The sequence below is a fragment of the Stegostoma tigrinum genome, chromosome 12, assembly GCF_030684315.1.
Source record: "Stegostoma tigrinum isolate sSteTig4 chromosome 12, sSteTig4.hap1, whole genome shotgun sequence".
NCBI classification, from domain to species: Eukaryota; Metazoa; Chordata; class Chondrichthyes; order Orectolobiformes; family Stegostomatidae; genus Stegostoma; species Stegostoma tigrinum.
In genome coordinates, this window is record NC_081365.1 from 80,190,070 (window position 1) to 80,210,963 (window position 20,894).

Sequence of the window (20,894 nt, forward strand, 5' to 3'; positions counted from 1 at the left end):
GTTTGAAGTTCTCTTGTACACATGTATCTCAATTTTATTGTTGTCAGCTTTCTTTGTGGAAAAAAGCAGCAGCAAAACCAAGTGCAGGTGAAACAACCTGCCTATTCAAAGGAAAGAAGAGATTGGCACAGCAAATCAGTTCAACAAGGCAACACCTTCCAATAAAGAGCTTACAGTAGGCAGGATCTCTAATGTGTTGATCACTCTCAACATATGAGAAGATGTTTTCATTAGGAGGAGAGACTAGGACCTTAGAGCGTAGCTTCAGAGTGAAGGGACAACCCTTCAGAACTGAGATAAAGAGGAATTTTGTCAGCTGTGGGATGGTGAATCTGTGCAACTCATTGCTACAGAAGACTTGCGGACCCTAAGTCATTGAGTGTATTTAAGAGATAGATAGGTTCTTCATTGTATGGGTTTCAGTGGTTATAGGGAGATGGCAGGAGAATGGGGTTGAGAAGCGTATCAGCCATAAATGGCAGAGCAGACTTGATGGGCCAAATGGTCTAATTCTGCTGTTATGGTTCTATGATCTCAGCCTCAGGAGGTTTGGGCCCTCAGAGAAGATTGCTGCTAATCCCTGCAGCCTCCTGGAAGAAAGTCCCTTTCCCAGTTAATCAGATGTGTATGCAAAATATTGCCAACTATGACAGTACCCTTTATTGAAGGGCCACCTGCTGCTCAGGTCTTTGCTTCTTTTTGAGACTGTGTGCTCCCTTCTCTTGTGGTAGGACTACAGAGCTTTGATTTGATGTTTTATTGTTGGTTTATCTAGCTCTGTCTATCATTTTCTGCTTCCGTGGTTTGGCATGCAAGCAGTTCTCTGTTGTAACTTTACCAGGTTGACATCTCATTTTTACGTATGCCTGGTGCCACACCTGGCATGTAGTCCAGCATTCTTCATTGAATCATGCTTTATGGTAATGGTAGGGTTGTGCATCATTGTGGGTCTGCCTGCAGTGGTTCAAGAAGGCAGCTTACCACCACCTTCTCGAGGGCAACTAGAGATGGGCAATAAATGCTGCCAAGCCATCAGTGCCACATCCCACAAGTGAATAAGTTAAAAAAAAATTGAGGCATGTGGTTGAATAAAATTCTGTTGCTGCTGATAATCACCTGTGCCTAATTGATGCCCAGTTTTGATTTGCCAGGTCAGATAGAAATCTGTTCAGCACATTGGTAGAGTCACGTAGCACGATATTGGGTATACACAATGTGAAGATGGCACTTGGTCTACACAAGGATGTTTTGGTGGTTAGTTCTATCAATACTATCTTGGGCAGATAGGTCTGGAACAGGTAGGTTGTACTGAATAACATTATGATCCTGGACAAGACCACCAAATTTATTCAATGATTTGTTTCAGGACTAGTAGCTTTTTTAAAAGCAAACAATGTTTCAGATTATCTGTGAGAATAAAACAAGATTTCAAGATTTTGAACAAACAACGTAAGAAAATCAGAATTATCTTTACATGCATATGGGTAAGTGAGAGGGAAGATATGAGGGAGATCAACATTAGCAGAGAAATGGCGCTAGGAGAAAAGTGGGGACTGAAGACCGATAAATCCCCAGGACCTGATAGTCTACATCACAGACTAGTTAAGGAAGTTGCTCCAGAAAAAGTGAATGAATTGGTGGCCCTCTTTCAGGATTTTGTAGACTGTAGAAGTGCCCCTGCAGATTTGAAGGCGTCTAATGTCACTCCAATATTCAAAAGGGGAGGTAGAGAGAAAGCAGAGAACTATAGACCGGTGAGCAAACATTCGTAGCGGGGAAAATTCTCGAGTCCGTTGTCAGGGTTGTTATAGCAGAGCATTTAGAAAGCAGTGGCAGATCAAACAGAGTGAGGATGGATTTATGAAGGGGAAATTATGCTTGACAAATCTGTTGGAATTCTATGAAATTGTAACTCGTAGAGCTGACAAGTGGGAGCCAGCCAAATTTAGACTTTGAGAAAGTATTTGACAAAGTCCCACATAAGAGATTAATGTGCAAGATTAAAACACATGGGATAGGGAGAAGTGTAAGGAGATGGATAGGAAGGTGGTTGGCAAGAGGAAACAAAGAGTAGGAATTAATAGGCCCTTTTCACATTGGCAGGCAGCAACTAATGGGGTGCCACAGGGATTGGCGTTAGGACTCCAGCTATTGAAAATGTTTATTAATAATTTGGATGAGGGAGCAAAATGTAACATCTCCAAGTTTGTAGATGATACCAAGTTGGATGGGAGGATGAACTGTGATGAGGAAGCAGAGATCCTTCAGCATGATCTGGACAGGGTGGGTGAGTGGACGAATCAATGGCAGATGCAGTATAATTTGGATAAATGCAAGGTTATTCACTTCAGACGCAAAAACAAGGAGGCACATTACTACCTGAATGGCTGTAAATTGGGAGAGGGGAGTGCGCAGTGGGACCTGGCCGTCCTTTTGCACCAGTCGCTGAATTTAAGCATGCAGTTACAGCAGCCGGTAAAGAAGGCCAATAGTATGTTGGCTTTCATTGTGAGAAGTTTCAAGTACAGGAGCAGGGATGTGTTGTTGCAGTTGTACAGGGTCTTGGTGAGGCCACACCTAGAATATTGCATGCAATTTTGATCTCCTTTTCTGAGGAACGATGCTCTTGCTCTTGAGGCAGTGCAGCAGAAGTTTACCAGGCCGATGCCGGGGATGGCGGGTCTGATGTGAGGAGAGATTGACGAGGTTGAGGTTCTTTTTGCTGGCGTTCAGACCAATGAGGGGGGGATCTCATAGAAACTTATAAAATTCTAACAGGACTGAACAGGGTAGACACAGGGAGGATTTTCTGAATGGTGGGTGTTTCCAGAACCAGGGGCCACAGTATGAGGATTTGAGGTAAACCATTTAGAACGGAGATGAGGAGATATTTTTTCATCCAGAGAGTGGTAATCCTGTGAATTCCATTATCACAGGAAGTAGTTGATGCTGAAACATTGAAGGTATTCAAAAACCGACTAGATACAGCACTTAGGACAAATGGGATCAAAGGTTATGGTGACAAAGCAGGAATGGCTATTGAGTTGACGATCAGCCATAATCGTGAAGAATGTTGGAACAGGCTCAAAGGACTGGATGGCCTCCTCCTGCTCCTATCTTCCCTGTTTCTATGTAATAGGCAAACTGTGGTTGATCTACAGTGGCACATCAAATAGTAAAATGTACTCAAGAGATTTCATGTGGATTTCTCATTTCTTCCCCTGAAAAGATGTCAACTGCTGGGTAAATCAATAAGACAGATCACAGATGTAAACTGTATTTTTTTTTAGTTAGCATGGAGATTAAATCGAAGAAACATATTCAAATGATGTCCCAGATATTCTTTAACAGGAGCATACATTTATTACACAGAAGAAGAGGACAAAACCAAAAACAAGTGATGTACGTATAAAAGGCGGTTTATAAAAAATTTAACACAAAACAGGACAACAAAGTTTCAGTCTGTCTGCCAACACCACCCGTTTATAGACATCCCAGAGGAATATCGTTCATGTGCCAGTTTTCTAAATCTTTACAAATCTGACTGTTTTCAGATTTTTCTTAAATTGTGGAGACAATTTTATCAGTTCTGAAGAAGGATCACTGGGCTCAAGACATGAATGCTGTTTTCCCTTCTTAGATGCAGCCAGACCTCTTGAGTTTAATAATTCTTTTCTGACTCTGACCACATGAGCTTTTCATAATTTTGATTGCCTTCGCATTTTCAGTTTAAACAACTTGAAGATTTCTAATCATTTATCCTGGTTTGAAGGTTCATAGACTAAAAACCACTTCTACTGAAATGACTAAACTTAATGTGAAGTTTCCTTTCCCAGGGGAAACTATTCTATCTTCTCAACTGCATTCTGATTGTTCTGAATTGAAGTTTGATTGTTCTGAACTGAAATCAAAAGAAAATAATTTTTTTAATGTGTTTACGCTGTCTGTTATAAACCCAACAGAGTAAACAGCTTATCTCTGAACATCACAGGGGTCATAAGCAGCTGTATGTCTTCTTGGAACTGATATATTTAGGCCATTGTTCCACATTGATTTTCTGACCTTTCAAAAACAAACCTTCGCAGCACTGACCCAAAATCCCACTGCATCTGTTTTAAAATCCAAATTCCAAAAATCATGTCAGCATATTTCCACAGTTATACACCTTACATATCAAACATCAAGAAACTTTACAAGAGATTAAACTTATTCTCTTTCAAAGATCTAGCTTCGGATCTCCCTCAAAAATGATTCTCATTGACTAACCCAAAGACTGCTTATGTTTGGTAGTTCACATTCCTTTCCTGACTGCACCCCTTTGGATTCTGAAAACTGCGCTCCAGCATCTACAGTAGGCCTAACTCCAGCTTTTCACAGACAGCTTCACTAAGTCAGTACTATTTTTGGGTTTTTGCCTTAAACTCTAATGTTAATCAGCTGCAGCAAACAGTTATTGCTTTTTCGCCTTTTCAATACAGTCGTTTGGTTCCACTAAAACAATAATTACATCTTTCTGCTTCCAGGACTTCCCCCAAGCCCTAACTGCAACACTCAGCTGCACTTCCTAGCTTCATGGTTTCCTCTGAACTTTAACCACAGACCTCTCCAAATGCTATTGTGGCTTCTCCCTGAACGTCCTCCACGTCAGTGGTCTTTTCAACAGCACATCTTAACAGCAGCATTTTTTTTGTATGGAGTCTGTGTTTCTCTTTCCCATTGCTAACTTCTTAGTAAGTCTAACTGACTCCAACTTTTGAATTGCTTCTCAGAGATCCTTTAGAATAACCTGTCAAAAATCCTAGAACAAGTTGACCCCTATTGCTAATCAGATACAACATTCACATTTCTGGCTTACAATTGCACATTTTAGTGTAAATGCATACAACAAAAATGGTTCATTTCAATAGGTGTGAACGAATGATAAATTAGAAACAAATGCTAGAAAACTCAGCATGAGAATCTATAGAGAGAGAATTAAAGTTAATGCTTCGAGTCCAGTATCTTCAGAACTCTGGGTTATCCAGATGTACAACTATGCAAACTTTTGTGATTGTCTGCACATGTTTGAAGGTGCTATTTTCTAAGAAATTAATAAACACCTCACAAAAGGGCAGAGCTGTGTTGCTGGTTTGTGTGTTAACTTTTGCGCAGCTCTTGCATTTTCCCAGCTGCCAGTCGTGTTTCCAGTTCCATCTTAATTCCTTGTCTTACTACAGCATCAGAATTAGGGAAGCTGAGAGCAGCAAGGCATTTAGATTTGCAAATTTTCTCACTACAAAGTACTTTTTAGCTATATTGTACAAATAGCCTCTAACAAATGTTTACCTTTCAAACATGTTTAATTTTGATAATATGAGTTTACTCATTACAGAATTGTGTTTCAGGTAATTACACCATTCAGAAGACTGATTCTTTGTGCTGAGAACAGAAAGGAAATGGAAGACTGGATCTCTTCATTAAAATCTGTGCAGAGTAGAGAACACTATGAGGTAAGCTTCCAGCTACCATAGGTTGTTCATACCTTCAGTGGTCCTCCCTCTCAGAGTGACATAGCAGCTCAGTAATTAGTACTGCTGCCTCACAGTGCCAGGGACCTGGGTTTGATTTCACTCTCAGCTTGTGTGGAGTTTGCACTTTTACCCCATGTTTGCATAGGTTTCCTCCAGGTACTCCTGTTTCCTTCCACAGCCCAAAGATGTGCAGATTGGGTGGATTGACCAGACTAAATTGTTCATCATGTCCAGAGATGTGCAGGCTAGGTGGATTAGCCCTGGGAAATGCAGGGTTACTGGATGCCCTGCTTTTCGGAGGTTTGTATGGACTTCATGGGCCAAATAGCCTGCTTCCACACTGTACAGTTTCTATGATTCTGTGACAGCAAATAACTTCACACCATATAGTACAAAAAAGGAATTGTGGGTTAGTCTGTTTGAGGGAAGTCATTAAACATGTCTTGGACTAGTAAAGGCGAGTGGTTTTCTTGCTATTGCAGATCTGAGGCACTAGAATTCTACTTTCCCATGCCTGAAGTTGTCTTCAGTTGAAAGAGGCTGCCTGTGGTTGGGCGAATGAATTGGTTCTGAGCTGATTGACTAGGGGGCAGTTGGAAGCTTCACACACCCTATTTGTCAGATGCCTGTGACTTGGAAAATTGGGATGCTGTAATTTGGACATAATGAGGTCTAACTCCCATTCTCCAACCCACTGTCCTGGAACTTTGGTGAAGTTAGCCCACAATTAAACATCTGCAGGAATACAGAGAGGTAGAAGTGATGAGAAAGTTGCAGAAATCCCTTTTTAATTGATACAGAATAAGGCAGATTGAGGGAGTTTGGTGATCTCATTGAATGGCAAGACAGGCTCAAGATGCTGAATGGGCTCCTGCAATTCCAGTTTCCTAAGTGAGGAATTGCAGTTAGGATGAGGCGGTAAAGGACAGCTAGTGTTAAAAGAAGTTGTATTTGTGGCACCCAGTGCCTTCTGAGCAGAATTATGCTGTGACAGTGACATGGAATATTCAGTAATCCCATAATGTCTGCTGCTAGGTGTATAACTCTTACTTGATTGAGCGCACAGTGAATTGATTTGAAAGCTTACCAGTTTTTTTCAGTAGGAAACAGTGCAATATTTCTAAAAGTGCAATAATTTATAATTTATAATTAAAATTTGTTGAAATTGAATGGGAATTATTTATTCTAAAACTAAAATTTTGCTGTTCTAAAACCTTATAGGTATTCGGCCATCGACCTTTTTCATAATCTCTCGTCTGTTCCACAATATTAATGATAGAGATAAACAAACTATTCATGTTTGGCGTGGCTGATTGGAAGCCTCTTTATACAATGAAATAGAAATCTTCTTCAAAGCTTTTTTTATTACCATTTTTGTACTCTGACAGAATCCATCTGCGAAATAGAAACAGATGGAAAATTTGGACACAGAGGTCAGACTGCATGAGTTTTGAGTCAGATGCACTCGCTGCTGAACATGGAATTCCCAATAATCTATTATTAACACCATAGCAACAATGCCCCTGGAAAATTGCCATATGATTAGGCTGCCAACATGGGTTTACAAAAGACTAATCATGTTTGACAGACCTGCTGGAGTGTTTTGAGGGTATAATTAGCAGGGTTGTTGAAGCAAAACTGATTTTTCAATTTCTTTCACTCGATGCAGGTGGGGCAAGTATTTATTGTTCTTGAACCACCACAGTCCTTAAGGTTAGGTAGACCCACATTGCCATTGAAGAGAGAGCTCCAGTATTTTGATGCAGCAACAATGAAAGAATGATGATCTAGTTCCAAGGCATGATAGTATGTTGCCTAGAGGGGACCCCACAGGTGTTGGGAGTACAGAATATTTAGATATTCAGAAGGCATTTAAGAAGCTGCCACACAGGAACTTGTTGCACAAGAGAAAGTCTCATGGGTCAGGGCCTAACAATTGGTTAATGGATAGAAAACAGAGCATAGAAATTAATTGATCTTTTTTGGGATGGCAGAGTGGAACTAGTGGAAAACCATGAGGATCAGTGGAGGAAATCAGCTATTTATTATCCATATTCACGACCTAGAGAATGGGATCCAGTGTTGTTTGTTGATGAAGCGAAGCTGAGTTAGAAGTTAACATGTGCGGAGAATCCAAAGTGACCTCAAAGGGAATGTAGACTCATGCAGGTACAATGGGCTGAATGGCTTCCTTGTGTTCTGTAAGACTTAGGTGATTCTGAGAAATGAAGGTATGGGGTTCAGTGGTGGATTTAGATGAGAAGACAAGGGGTGGGTTTGAGGCAGAGTTGCCAGCAAGGATTGATGGAGTTCAGTCAAAGGATTTAAGAGGGAATTGGATTAGCATGTGAAAAGGAAGAATGTGTAAGGTTACATGGAGTAGGTGGGAGAATACCGTGAAATAAATTGCTGTGGAGACCCAGTAGAGACATGATGCGCAGAATGGCTTCTTATGCTGCAATTGTTCAGTGATGATATTAGTGGCTCTATCCTATCGTTTACTCCCTACCCTACTCAGTCCCTATTTTCTGCACATAAACTGGCGTTTTCCCAGCCACCATCAGTTCTGAGGAAGGGTCATCGGACCCAAAACGTTAACTCTGTTTTCTCGTCCATGGATTCTGCCAGACTATCTGAGCTTTTCCAGCAACTTTGTTTTTGTTCAAGATGTTAATGCCTGTTTCTTTGCCATCTGTCTCATATAATCCAGTGAGTTGAAAGGACCTGTAACCTGTGGAACATTGATGCAGATGCAATCATATTGATACATAGAGTTCAAACAGGACACGTGCTGAAAGGCTTTTCCTCCTGTCTGGAGAACTAACAACCAGAGGGCTCTGAGGGTTAGGGATTGGCCATGGAGGACTGAGCAGAGGAGAAATTGCATTACTCAAAAGACTGAAAAATTTTTGAATTCTCTATCTCAGATTTTGGATGATCTATTCATGTAATTACAGAAGAGGCTGTTGAGCTGATCACGTGTATACTACCCAGACTCATCCTACTTTCCCACACTCAGTTTCACACCTTGAATGTTTTGTCACTTCAAATGCTGATACCACCCTTTGGGAGAAAAAGATTTCCCTCAAATCCCCTCTAACACTCAAATGCAGCCTTTCACTTTACAGTTTTACCTCCTTGTTATTGACCCCTCAACTACGAGGATCAGCTGGTTTTGTATTCACCCTGTCCAAGCCCCTCATAATATATACGCCTCAATCGGGTCCACCTCTGTGCTTCACATTGATGTATGTAATAAATTTTTGAGTTGGATAAGGCAATGGTAACAAAGTGAATCAAAAGAACTGGGGTTAAGTTTGGAATGAGGATTTATTGAAAGGCGAAACAGGTTAGCGGGGTCAGCTACTGGGCGTATCTCGTATGCTGTATGTAGGATCTGGAGTAGGCCCTTCAGCCTGTTAAGACTGTCTTGCTGTTCAATATGATCATGGCTTATCAAGTACTTAAATCGCACTTTACTCACCCGATCCTGTAATCCTGTAACCACCCATATAAGCAATGAATTTAAGATTATCACCACCCTCTTGGGTGGAAATGTTTTTTCTCACATCTCCTCTTAGCCTTCCTACCCCTGACCTTAATCTATCCCTGACCTTAAATCCATCACTCAGGCATTCATCTATCCCCGAAAAAGAAATATTTGTTCTTGTCTAGCCTTTCTATACCCCTCAATTCTCAATCATGTCCCCTCTCACTCTTCTTTGATCTCAGGAAGAGAACCCATTGTATGTCAAAATCTGTCTTCGTGGAATGAAACTCTGTAGTCCAGGCAACATCTTGTTAAATCTCCTCTGACCCTCTCCAGTGCTGTCACATCCCTCCTATAATGTGGATTCTAGAACAGCACAAAATAATCTAGCTTATAGCCTTGCCAATGTTTTGTACAGTTCCAGGACAAACTGCCTGCTCTTAACCTCTATGCCTCGGCTTGTCAAGGCAAGTATTTCATATGTATATCAGTTATAATTTTGAACCTTTAGATATGATATTTTGTTTCTTTACTCAAAAGAGTTAATGATATATTGGTGATCCATTTAGAATTTTTCAGTCTGTATTAACTCTTCGTGTATATAGATGGAAATGTAAGGTGTCACTGTATTTGGAAAACAATTGTATTGAAATAAACTGATTTCGTAAGTAGCTTTTGACAAATATTTTTAACAATTTGGGGAAAATCTTGGAATTTTGTACGCTTTGTGAATTTACGCTGGTAAACAGACCTGCTTTCTCCTCTGCCAGACTGCACAGTTTAACGTGGAGCATTTCTCAGGGATGCATAACTGGTACGCCTGTTCCCATGCCCGACCTACATTCTGCAATGTTTGCCGAGAAAGTCTATCTGGCGTCACTTCTCATGGACTTTCCTGTGAAGGTAAATAGCCATGCTTAACAGCACTTCAGTGAGATATGTGAAATGTGTGACATAGGCAGGGTAAAGAAACAGGCTTGGCATAGTCGGCATGAAGAGCTAGGTACTGAATCCCCACAAGGTGGAAAGACGCCATTTGACCCCTTGTGTCTACACTGACCCTCCGAAGAGCATCCAACCCAGATCCAGCCCCCTTACTCTATTTTCTAACTTCACATGGCTAATCTACCTAACCTGTATGTCCTTTTACACTTTTACGAACAATTTAGCATGGCCACTCCACCTAATCTGCATATATTTGGACTGTGGGAGGAAACTGCACCACATGCTGGTAGCACAGACAGATACGGGGAGAATGTGCAAACATGACGCAAACAGTTACCTCAGACTGGAATTGAACCCATATCCCTGGAGTTGTGAGGCAGCTGTGCTAACCACTGAGCTACTGTGCCAAACATTGCAGCCCTCAATCTCATTCAAACAGGCTGAGAGAACCTTACACCTATTGGACAATTGAAAAGACCAAGACTCCTGCTTTCCCCTCCCCTGGGTTCCCTTAGCTATTTCACTTGTAGTCACACTTCTGTTGCTACTGCAAAGCAGAATCTCAAAATTCTGGATTATCTATGGATTATTACCTGAGCCATGTGCCCCATTACAGAGAATCAAGGTAATGTTCCAGCTTCCTGATGTGTTTCAGCGCCTCTCCTTCAGCCTCCAGCACATAAGCTCTGAACTGATATTATCCTGGATCATATTGATGTCTGGAGTTTCCACATGCTGTAGCTTCTCCTCCTATCCTTAATGTGTTTCAGTTAATTGGTCAATTATTTCATTAATTTCTTTTTAACATATTTTGTTAACCTACCAAACGTACCTGTGCTAATTTAAATCTTAGGAACAGAATAGCTCTTAACTCCTTATCATATACTCAACAAGTAGCTAAATGAAAATCAATTCCTACATTGTGAATAGGTTAGAAAATAGCAGAAGCAAAGAAGTACCTCCTTCCATTCTTTATGTAACTCCACCAGTCATCAATCAACTCACCATCTGTTCCTCTGGTGTCGCTGAGTAAAAATCCAACAACAAAGATGCGTAGCAGTAACAAGAGGAGACTCCTGTCTCCTATTGCTACACAAAGAAATAGTTGACAAATAACGCATCAGGCAACCCACAGAATAGTAATGCAGATTATAGGCCAGTCTTGTAAAATGTGGATGGCCGGTCTCCCTGATATAATTTGCCTATTCCAATTGCAATCAGGGATGCTGCTACTTTTCATTGCTGTTGCAAGGCAACCTAACTACTGTGACTGTATTTCTTTCAGGATGGAATGAGAACAGGATAAGGGAGTGTAGAAAATGAAACTTCTTTCTTTGTAGAATTTACTTTTGTCTGCATTTTCAAGCCCAGAACAAGTTGATTCCTTTGATCAATTATTAAACTGAAGTAATATCTGCACACAGACATTGTGACTGAAAATATTAATGAGAACAAGAGCAACTTTAGTATAGTACAGATGCAGTCATGCACTCGTGAATTGCCTTTTTTAGATGAATTATACCAAGAAAGAAGGACTTGTGTCAAAATAGCACCTTTCACAATCTCTAATTCCCAAGGCTCACTTTTGGCCAGATCCCTTCTGTTCTTTGAAGTATTGAATGAAACCTCTGACATCTTATAAGAAGGCAGCGACAGAGCTTTGGTTTAATGTCGGATCTGAAAGATGATACCTCTACTGCATCGGGGCATCAATTTAGAAGTTCATGTTTGTTCAAGACTCTGGGGTTGAGACCTCAACCCTCAAACTTGAGTTAGAGGCAAGAATATGACGTCCTGAGCCACAGCTTAGACAAGTTGTCATCCCAAATATATGGTAAAAGTTCACACGACACTATTTGGACGCTGGGAATGTTCCCCTATTGTCTTACTAATAATTACACTCCAAACAAAACTGCATTCATGTTGTTTTTGGGAACCAGTTTTATACACAGTCTTGCCTTGACTGCATTTGACAGCAATGACTGCATGTCAAAAGTAATTAATGGGCTGCCAAATGCTTTGGAATACCTTAAGGATGTCAAATGAGCTGTGTAAAAGTAAGTTAGGAACATAGGAACAGGAGTATGACATTCATCCCATAAAGCCTGCTCCACCATTTGATCGTGGCTGATTGTCTGCTTCAGTGCCAATTTCCTGTGCTGTTTCCATTTCCCTTGCCATCACGATTCCCCAGAAATCCATTGATTTCTGTCTCCAGCACACTCAGTGACTGAGCTTCCAGTCTGGCTCAGCTCCCCATTGAATCAGAGCTTTGACAATGACATAATTCTGGATACCAAACACAAGTGTGTTCTACATGTCTGAGAAGAACAAAGGTAAAAAAAAATTACAGCACAGGAACAGGCCCTTTGGCCCTCCAAGCCTGCACCGATCAAAATCCTCTGTCTAAACCTGTCTCCTTTTTTCCAAGGATCTGTATCTCTGTGCTCCCTGCCCATTCATGCATCTGTCTAGATACATCTTAAATGACTCTATTATGCCCGCCTCTACCACCTCCACTGGCAACGCGTTCCAGGCACCCACCACCCTCTGCGTAAAGAACTTTCCACACATATCTCCCTTAAACTTTTACCCTCTCACCTTGAAATCATGACCCCCTAGTAATTGAGTCCCCCAGTCTGGGGAAAAAAGCTTCTTGCTATCTACCCTTTCTATACCCCTCATGATTTTGTAGACCTCATTCAGGTCCCCCCTCAATCCCCCCCTCTGTCTCTCTAATGTAAATAATCCTAATCCACTCAACCTCTCTTCATAGCTAGCGCCCTCCATACCAGGCAACATCCTGGCATATCTCCTCTGCACCCTCTCCAGAGCATCCACATCCTTTTGGTAATGTGGTTGAACCAAAGTCCTGTACAGTTGCAACATGAACTGCCAACTCTTGTACTCAGTACCCTGCCCGATGAATGAAAGCGTACCATATGCCGCCTTGACCACTCTTTTGACCTGTGTTGTCACTTTCAGGGAACAGTGGACCTGAACACCCGGATCTCTCTGTGCATCAAAGCATTCCATTCGATCCTCTGAAAGGCATATTCTTTGCTGACCATCTGATGTTTTGTACAACCTGTATGTTGATAGCTGGTTGCTCCAGCAGGTTCATAGGAATTGTTTCATCATACATGGATGGAATTTTTTTTAAAAGTTCAATCAAATTAAAGAATTCGGCTCAGTTTAAATCCTAGCTCACCTAGGACATTATTAGATGGCTGAGTTCTGCACTCAGCTCTCACTGCTCACTGAGTGACAAGACATAATGTGACAGTGATTTAACCAATTTATTTAATAAAGTGGAAGGAGGATTGGATAGAGATAATTAAATGTCAAAATGTCTTATTCCCATATGGTCTTGGCTGATAGATATGACGACATCGGTGTTGGAAGTGACAAGAGAATTCATTCCGTTATCTGAGAGCAATTTTTTAACCTTAACAACATTGATGTGCGAATGGGGAATTACAGCTGATCTGATAAATGCTTGTTCGTTGCTTAGAATACATTTGGACAGACCTCATTGTGTTCTTTGAAGAAGTGATGCATTCAATTTTCTCATCACGTGCTTGTGTCTTGTTTCACCACTGAGCCACTTGCAATTCAGAAGACCATATTTTATGTTCAAGCATTCTGACTCAGTATTTATTTTAATCTTGGGGAAATGAAAATCTTTGTTCTTAACTGTGATTCCCTAGTGATGTTTGAAGTGAGAAGGAACCCTAACTAAAAATAAATTGAAAATATTCACAAAATTTCAAAGTTTTAAATCAGAATTTATGACAAAACTGTAAAGCTCTTGTGACAGTCCCATGACGAGTAGTTAAACAACCATCCTGTGCTATTTATATCTTGCATCACTGTCATGGCACATTTCACTTGAAACTAAAATCCTGAGATGTAACAGTGAAGCGGTATACTGGAGATGCTGGGAATCTGAAATGAAAATAGAAAATTATCGAAGTTCTCAGGATTTCACGCAGCAAGTTTCAGGTCGAAGACCTTTTGTCAAAACTATATAATGCAGAGCAACTCATTGTTTTACCTCTTCTTATAACACCATTCATTCTTCCAGGTGTGGTAGAGGTTTACAAGTACTTCTTTCAATCATTCAATTAGCCTACTTTATTTGCTCCTTATGTTGTCTCATCTAGACTGCTGTTTGAGAAACAGATTGGATGGCCACTTCAAGGAACACCACTGTAAATCCACAGGCTTGATCCTGGAATTCCGTTAGACTATCATTTTAATTCTCCACTTTGTCTCATAGTGACATCACTGTTCTTGGCTTGCAGCATCACTATTGTAAGACTCTAAAATAAGCTTCAAGAACAGCATCTCAATTTTCGGCCTTCTGAACTTAATCTTGAGTTCAACATCTTCAGACCATGATGTCAGTCTCCGTTTGGGATTCTTTTCTCTCTTTGAATCAGCAACATCTATCATCAGCATAGCTTTTATTTCTCTGGGTTCTTGCCCCATCACCATTCCCTTTGTCCCTGAAGGACAAACTCTTCCCACTCAATCTCTTTTGTCTTCACACTATCACAGGGATTCCTTGTATCCTTGACCCTCCCATTCTTTGGCCAAAACTGATTGCATTTCTGTTTTTTATTGTACCCAAATCTGATGAAAGGTCTATGATGACCTACTAAATTGCTATATTATCACTCCATAACTTAAAGTCTACCCCTTTATAAACTTCCTCCCCCTTCACAAAAACACAGGCACAGACCAACAAGACATCAATGTTGATGGTGCTGAAAGGAAATACAGTTACTACTCCAAGGGGGAACTGACGACCTAGTGGTAATATTGTTAGACTGTCAATCCTGAGACCAGGGTAGGTAATGTTCTGGGATCCGGGGTTTGAATTGATCGATGATCCGTGGCAATCTGCTCTAGAAGTCTCCAGTATCACAGATACCAGTCTTCAGCCAATCCAGTTTACTCCGCATGATATCAATAAACTGTTGGAGGCACTGGATGCTGGAAAAGCTATGGGCCCTGACATCCCATTAAGTGCTTCAGACCTTGATTCACTTCCACTACAGTTACAACACTAACATCTGCGTGACAACATTGAAAATTGTCTAGGTGTGTCCGAAATAAGAAAAACAGAACCAATTCAATCCAGCCAGTTACTGCCCCATCAGCCTACTCTGGATTATCAGTAAAGAAATAGGAAGTGTCATTAATCGTGCTATCAAGCAGCACCTGTTTAGTGATACCACCACTTTGGGTTTTGCCAGTGCCACTCAGCTCCTGACCTCATTGCAGCATTGGCTCAAACATGAACAAAAGAACTGAATTCCAGAGGCAAGATAAGAGTGACAGCCCTTGACATCGAGACAACATTCAACCAAATGTGGCTTAAAGGAGCCAAGCAAAACTGGAATCATTGAGTATCAGAAGGCAAACTCTCTGCTGGTTGGAGCAATACCTGGCACAAAGGAAAATATTTGTGCTTGTTGAAGGTCAGTCATCTCAGCTCCAGAACATGTCCACAGGAGTTCCTCAGTGTAGTGTCAGAGTCCCAAACTTCTTCAGCTGCTTTGCAATGACCTCCTCTCCATCATAAGGTCAGAAGTGGGGATACTTGTCAATCATTGTGCAATGATGAGCATCATTCATGATTCAAAATACTGACAGAGCACATGTTGAAATGCAACAAGATTTGGACAGTGTCCAGACTTGGGCTGACAAGTGGCAAATAAGAGTTGTGCCACTCAAATGCCAGGCAATGACCATCTCCTGAGAGAGAAAAGGACTGCCCTTTAACAATCAATGGTGTTACCACCACTGATTCCCCCACAATCAACATCCTCAAGGTTGCCATTGACACGAAACTCAAGTCGGCTTGACATACAAATGTAGTGGCTGTAAGAGCAAGTCAGCGGCTTGGAATACTGTGGCAAGTAAGTCACCACCTCACTCTCCCAAATCCTGTCCACCATCTGCAAGGCACAGGTCAGGATTGTGATGGAATACTGCCCACTTGTCTGTCTGGATGCAGCTCCAGCAACACTTAATGCTTGACACCATCCAGGATAAAACAACCCACTTGATTGGCACCAATTCCACACATATCCGCTCGCTCCACCACCGATGCTCAGTAGCAGCAGTGTGTACTACCTATAAGATGCACTGCAGAAATTAACCAAAGATTCTTAGACAGAATTTCCAACCCCATGACCATTTCCATCCAGAAGAACAAAGGCAGCGGATACATGGGAACACTATCATCTGCAAGTTCCCCTCCAAGACATTTCCCATCCTGACTTGGAAATATTTTGCCATTGCTTCACTGTGTCTGGGCCAAAATCCTGAAATCCGTCCCTAAGGGCAATGTGGATTAACTTACGGCAGGTGACTGCAGCAATTCACCTAGGGATGAGAGTAATTGTTGGCTCAGCTAGTGATGCGCTCATCCGACGAGTGAATACAAAAAATTCTGCCATGTTTATAAATCTGCAATTAAGAGACCAGTGGTGGTCATGAAAATGTTGTCAATTGTCAGAAAACCCCTAAAGGTTCACTAATGTTCTTTAGAAAAGGAAACTGCTGTCCTTACCTGATCTGACCTATATGTGACTCCAGACCCACAGCAATTTGGCTGACTCTTAACTGCCGTCTAGGCAGTAAATGCTGTCCTAGCTAGTGATGCTTTACATGAACGTGTTTCAATAATACTAGGATAGACGGTGGAAATCATTGAGTTGTTTTATTTTGGTTTGTTTCAAATTATTCAATGTTGACACAGTGTTTGAACTCTGACATGTTTAATTTTAAGTTTAACTGAGAATGCGCCCTGGACAGATTGATCTTATTTCTGGCACCTCCATACAAGAGAGAGAACACAGAGGTTTTAGATGCTTTCTGTGTGATGCTAGTTGTTTCTGCTGCACCAGTCCCACACAAGCCTTGGTCACCTGGTCACGAACTACTCAATATGTTCTCGTCAAGCTCTGGTCCCTAGTTCACAGCACGTAGGCTCTGTTCCGTTTGCATTTATTTTCTGTGTTCAAGGGATTGAAACATTGTGTACAATTCACAATGCGCTCCAGCCAACATGATTTTTAAAACTGGAGTCACCTCTTTGCACAATCTCCTGGGTTCAGAGCAGTAGGCCACCACCAAAAATAAAAGGATTAGATAAAATGTGGTCTTCACAGGTCTTTACCTGAAATGTTAATTATGCTTCCCATTCTGCACAGACACTGTCTGAACAATTGAGTTTTTATCAGTATTTTCTGTTGTTTTACAAAATGGAAAAAATAACTACTACTTTATGACTTGGAGCACAAGCCTAGAAGGTGGACTTTCAGCCATCAGCCTATTCCCTTAGACGGTTAGATGATGACTGATCTGCAGCTTAACTCCAGTTGACTCCCATTGGTTCCATATTCCTCAACACCCAGCAAAGAAAATACATCAGCTTTAATTTTTAAAATTTCCAATTGCCCCTGGTCAGCATTATGTGTGAAAAACTACTTCCTGATATTACTGCTAACTAGCCAAACTCAAATTTGATGATTTGACACCTTGTTCAGGGTTATGTCGCTGGAAAAAACAGTTTCTTTATCCTATTTAATCCTTTAATCATTATAAGTGTCACATTTGAATCACTCTTTCATTTTCTATACCCAGTGGAATACATGTTTAGTTTGTGCAACCTACCTTATAATTTAGTTCTTTAAATACAGTTTTCAACAGCACTGTCCATGCCCACAACCACTACCATCTAGAAGGACAAGGGCAGCAGAAACATTGGAAGAGCACTAACTGTAAATTTCACTTCATGTTACATTGCACCTTGGAAATATACTGCAATTTTTTCAATGCTGCTAGTTCAAACTTCTGGGACTTCTTCCTTAACAGTATTCTGGATCTACTTCCAAATGGGCTGCAGCAGTGCAGGAAGTGAGCTCACCATCTTCTCAAGGTCAACTGGAGATGGGAAATTGACAGTGGCCAAGCCAGCATTGCTGGCAATCAGCCAGGATCCATGGCAAAACAAGGTGAGCTGGTTTTAGAGAATAGCTTCATGAAAGTAGATTTTGATCGGTAGCTCACAGAATCTTTAACTTTCTGGTTTCCAGTAGACTTTCTAGCCAAACCAGAATTGCCTTCGCCCCTTGAACAAATTGAAAAAAAGCTTAAAAAGGAGGGGGTAATGCAGAGGTGATGCCAATAGACCGTAATCCTTAGGCCCAGGCTAATGCACTTGGAGACGGATCCACATCCTTCCACGACAGGCAGTAAAATTTAAATTCAAATTAAGTTAGAATTAAAAGTTTTGGAAGATTTAAAAAAAAGTAGTGTAATGTTTGATTTTGGTAAAATCTGATCTGGATCACTGATGTCCGTCAAGGAAGAAAATCTGCCATCATTGTCTGGTCTGGGTTCAAACACACAGTAATGTTGTTGATTCTCTCTGAAATAGCTTAGCACGTCATCAGTTGTATCAAGCCACTATGAAATCTGATAACTGGCAGGAAATGGGTGGACCACTTGGCGAACACTGAGGCATCGGCAACAGCAATGGCAAACCCGACCCCTGCTGCGCTGCACGGCCCTTCTTATCAACATCGGGGAGGTGATACCAAATCTGAGACAGCTTGTCCACAAACTCTGTACTCACTAAATGATACAAGACCATAGGATATGGGAGAAGAATTAGGCCATTCTGCCAATCAAGTCTGTACCACCATTCGATTATGTTGACATATTTCTCAAACACATGCTTCTGACTTCTTCCAGTATAACTTCATCCCACTTTCTAGTCAAGAACCCATCTATCTCTGTCTGAAAGACACCCAGTGGTCTGGCCTATATATGGCTCCATAACCACAGCAATATGACTGATTCTCAATTGCCTTTTGTGCAATAAATGCTGGACTATCCAGTGATATCCGCATCCTGTGAACAGTTGTGGGATCCACAACCAGTTGAGGGAAGCAGTGCTAGTTACTAGGAGGCAACATGAAACAGTTTAAATTCCAAGGAAAGAAAATCCCAATGGTTATCCAACCCAAGTTAGCCTGAGAAACTTTCTTGAATCTTTGCAATTACAACTTGCTTTTAAATAATGAATTTGATGCAAGACAACATCCCAATCGGCTGAACTGCATAAAGAGACATTAGATGCTTAGCGAAAAGGTTAAGGAGTGCCTTCAAGGAGGAAGGAGAGAGAGGCGGAGAGGTTTATGGAGGAAATTTCAGACATTAAGACCAAGACAGCCAAAGATCTGGTGACAAGGGGATTCAGATATGCATTGATTGTGGCAACTCTTTCTGGCAAGGTATGGGCTCCCTCTGGTTGAGCCAGTCCTATTCAACGCAGCACCAGAGGTTCTTGACAGGCTACTTTACGAAGCGCAGCCATCTACTACACTGTTCTACAAGGCAATCCTAGACGGTGACTCCTGGTCCCTACAGATCTTGGCTGGCTGTGGGCTCGTGACAGACTGAGCCACAGGTGGGTGGCAATTCCGGATGTTGCTGCTGAACCTCTAAGTCTGTGGGTGTGTGTCTGTCTGTGTGTGTCTGTGTTTTGGGGTATATCGATGGGGTGAGGGAATGTTACCAGATCTTCTTTCACTGCTAAAACGGCATTAGTCATATCTGATAGCACAAGTTAGAGTGACATTGTACGTGACTGCCTCCCTCTTCACCAACCAGGGAAATGTATCACTTTTCCCAGTGACCTGAGAAAATTACAGAAAGAGCCTGAATTCCCAAAGCTATCAGGGCATTAAAGAGAAGCCAGTGGTAAAGGATATTACGCTACTGGCTGATCACCAGAACACTCTTACTGACCTGTCTTTTCTATTTGTAAATGCTAACTCACCTGATGTATTTCCAGCATTTGTTTATTAGGGAAGGGCTGAGCATGATTCAAGTCTCAACAACACTTAAATTTTGACTGTTCTCTGAAGTGGCATGTAAGCCACACTTTGATGAAACCACTTAGAGTAAACAGATCATTTTCATCACTTCACAAGTTCGTGCCTGTGTCTTTGGCAATCTTGGTCTTAATGTCTGAAATTTCCTCCATAAACCTCTCCGCCTCTCTCTCTTTCCTCCTTGAAGGCATTCCTTAACCTTTTCGCTAAGCATCTAATGTCTCTTTATGCAGTTCAGCAGATTGGGATGTTGTCTTGCATCAAATTCATTATTTAAAAGCAAGTTGTAATTGCAATGATTCAAGAAAGTTTCTCAGGCTAACTTGGGTTGGATAACCATTGGGATTTTCTTTCCTTGGAATTAAAACTGTTTCATGTTGCCTCCTAGTAACTAGCACTGCTTTCCTCAACTGGTTGTGGATCCCACAACTGTTCACAGGATGCGGATATCACTGGATAGTCCAGCATTTATTGCACAAAAGGCAATTGAGAATCAGTCATATTGCTGTGGTTATGGAGCCATATATAGGCCAGACCACTGGGTGTCTTTCAGACAGAGATAGATGGGTTCTTGACTAGAAAGTGGGATGAAGTTATACTGGAAGAAGTCAGAAGCATGTGTTTGAGAAATATGTCAACATAATCGAATGGTGGTACAGACTTGATTGGCAGAATGGCCTAATTCTTCTCCCATATCCTATGGTCTTGTATCATTTAGTGAGTACAGAGTTTGTGGACAAGCTGTCTCAGATTTGGTATCACCTCCCCGATGTTGATAAGAAGGGCCGTGCAGCGCAGCAGGGGTCGGGTTTGCCATTGCTGTTGCCGATGCCTCAGTGTTCGCCAAGTGGTCCACCCATTTCCTGCCAGTTATCAGATTTCATAGTGGCTTGATACAACTGATGACATGCTAAGCTATTTCAGAGAGAATCAACGACATTACTGTGTGTTTGAACCCAGACCAGACAATGATGGCAGATTTTCTTCCTTGACGGACATCAGTGATCCAGATCAGATTTTACCAAAATC

General features: G+C 41.4%; 1 protein-coding gene across 4 annotated transcripts in view; it reads left to right on the forward strand.

The window, feature by feature from the left end:
• The window catches only part of dgkh (diacylglycerol kinase, eta), a 529,882-nt gene that overhangs the window by 321,383 nt on the left and 187,605 nt on the right, over positions 1–20,894 (forward strand). For all 4 annotated transcript variants that reach the window (XM_048541055.2, XM_048541057.2, XM_048541059.2 and 1 more), the window contains 2 exons: positions 5,385–5,489; positions 9,771–9,903. In XM_048541055.2, the coding sequence (XP_048397012.2) occupies positions 5,385–5,489; positions 9,771–9,903 (238 nt within the window). The remainder of the gene's footprint in view (positions 1–5,384; positions 5,490–9,770; positions 9,904–20,894) is intronic.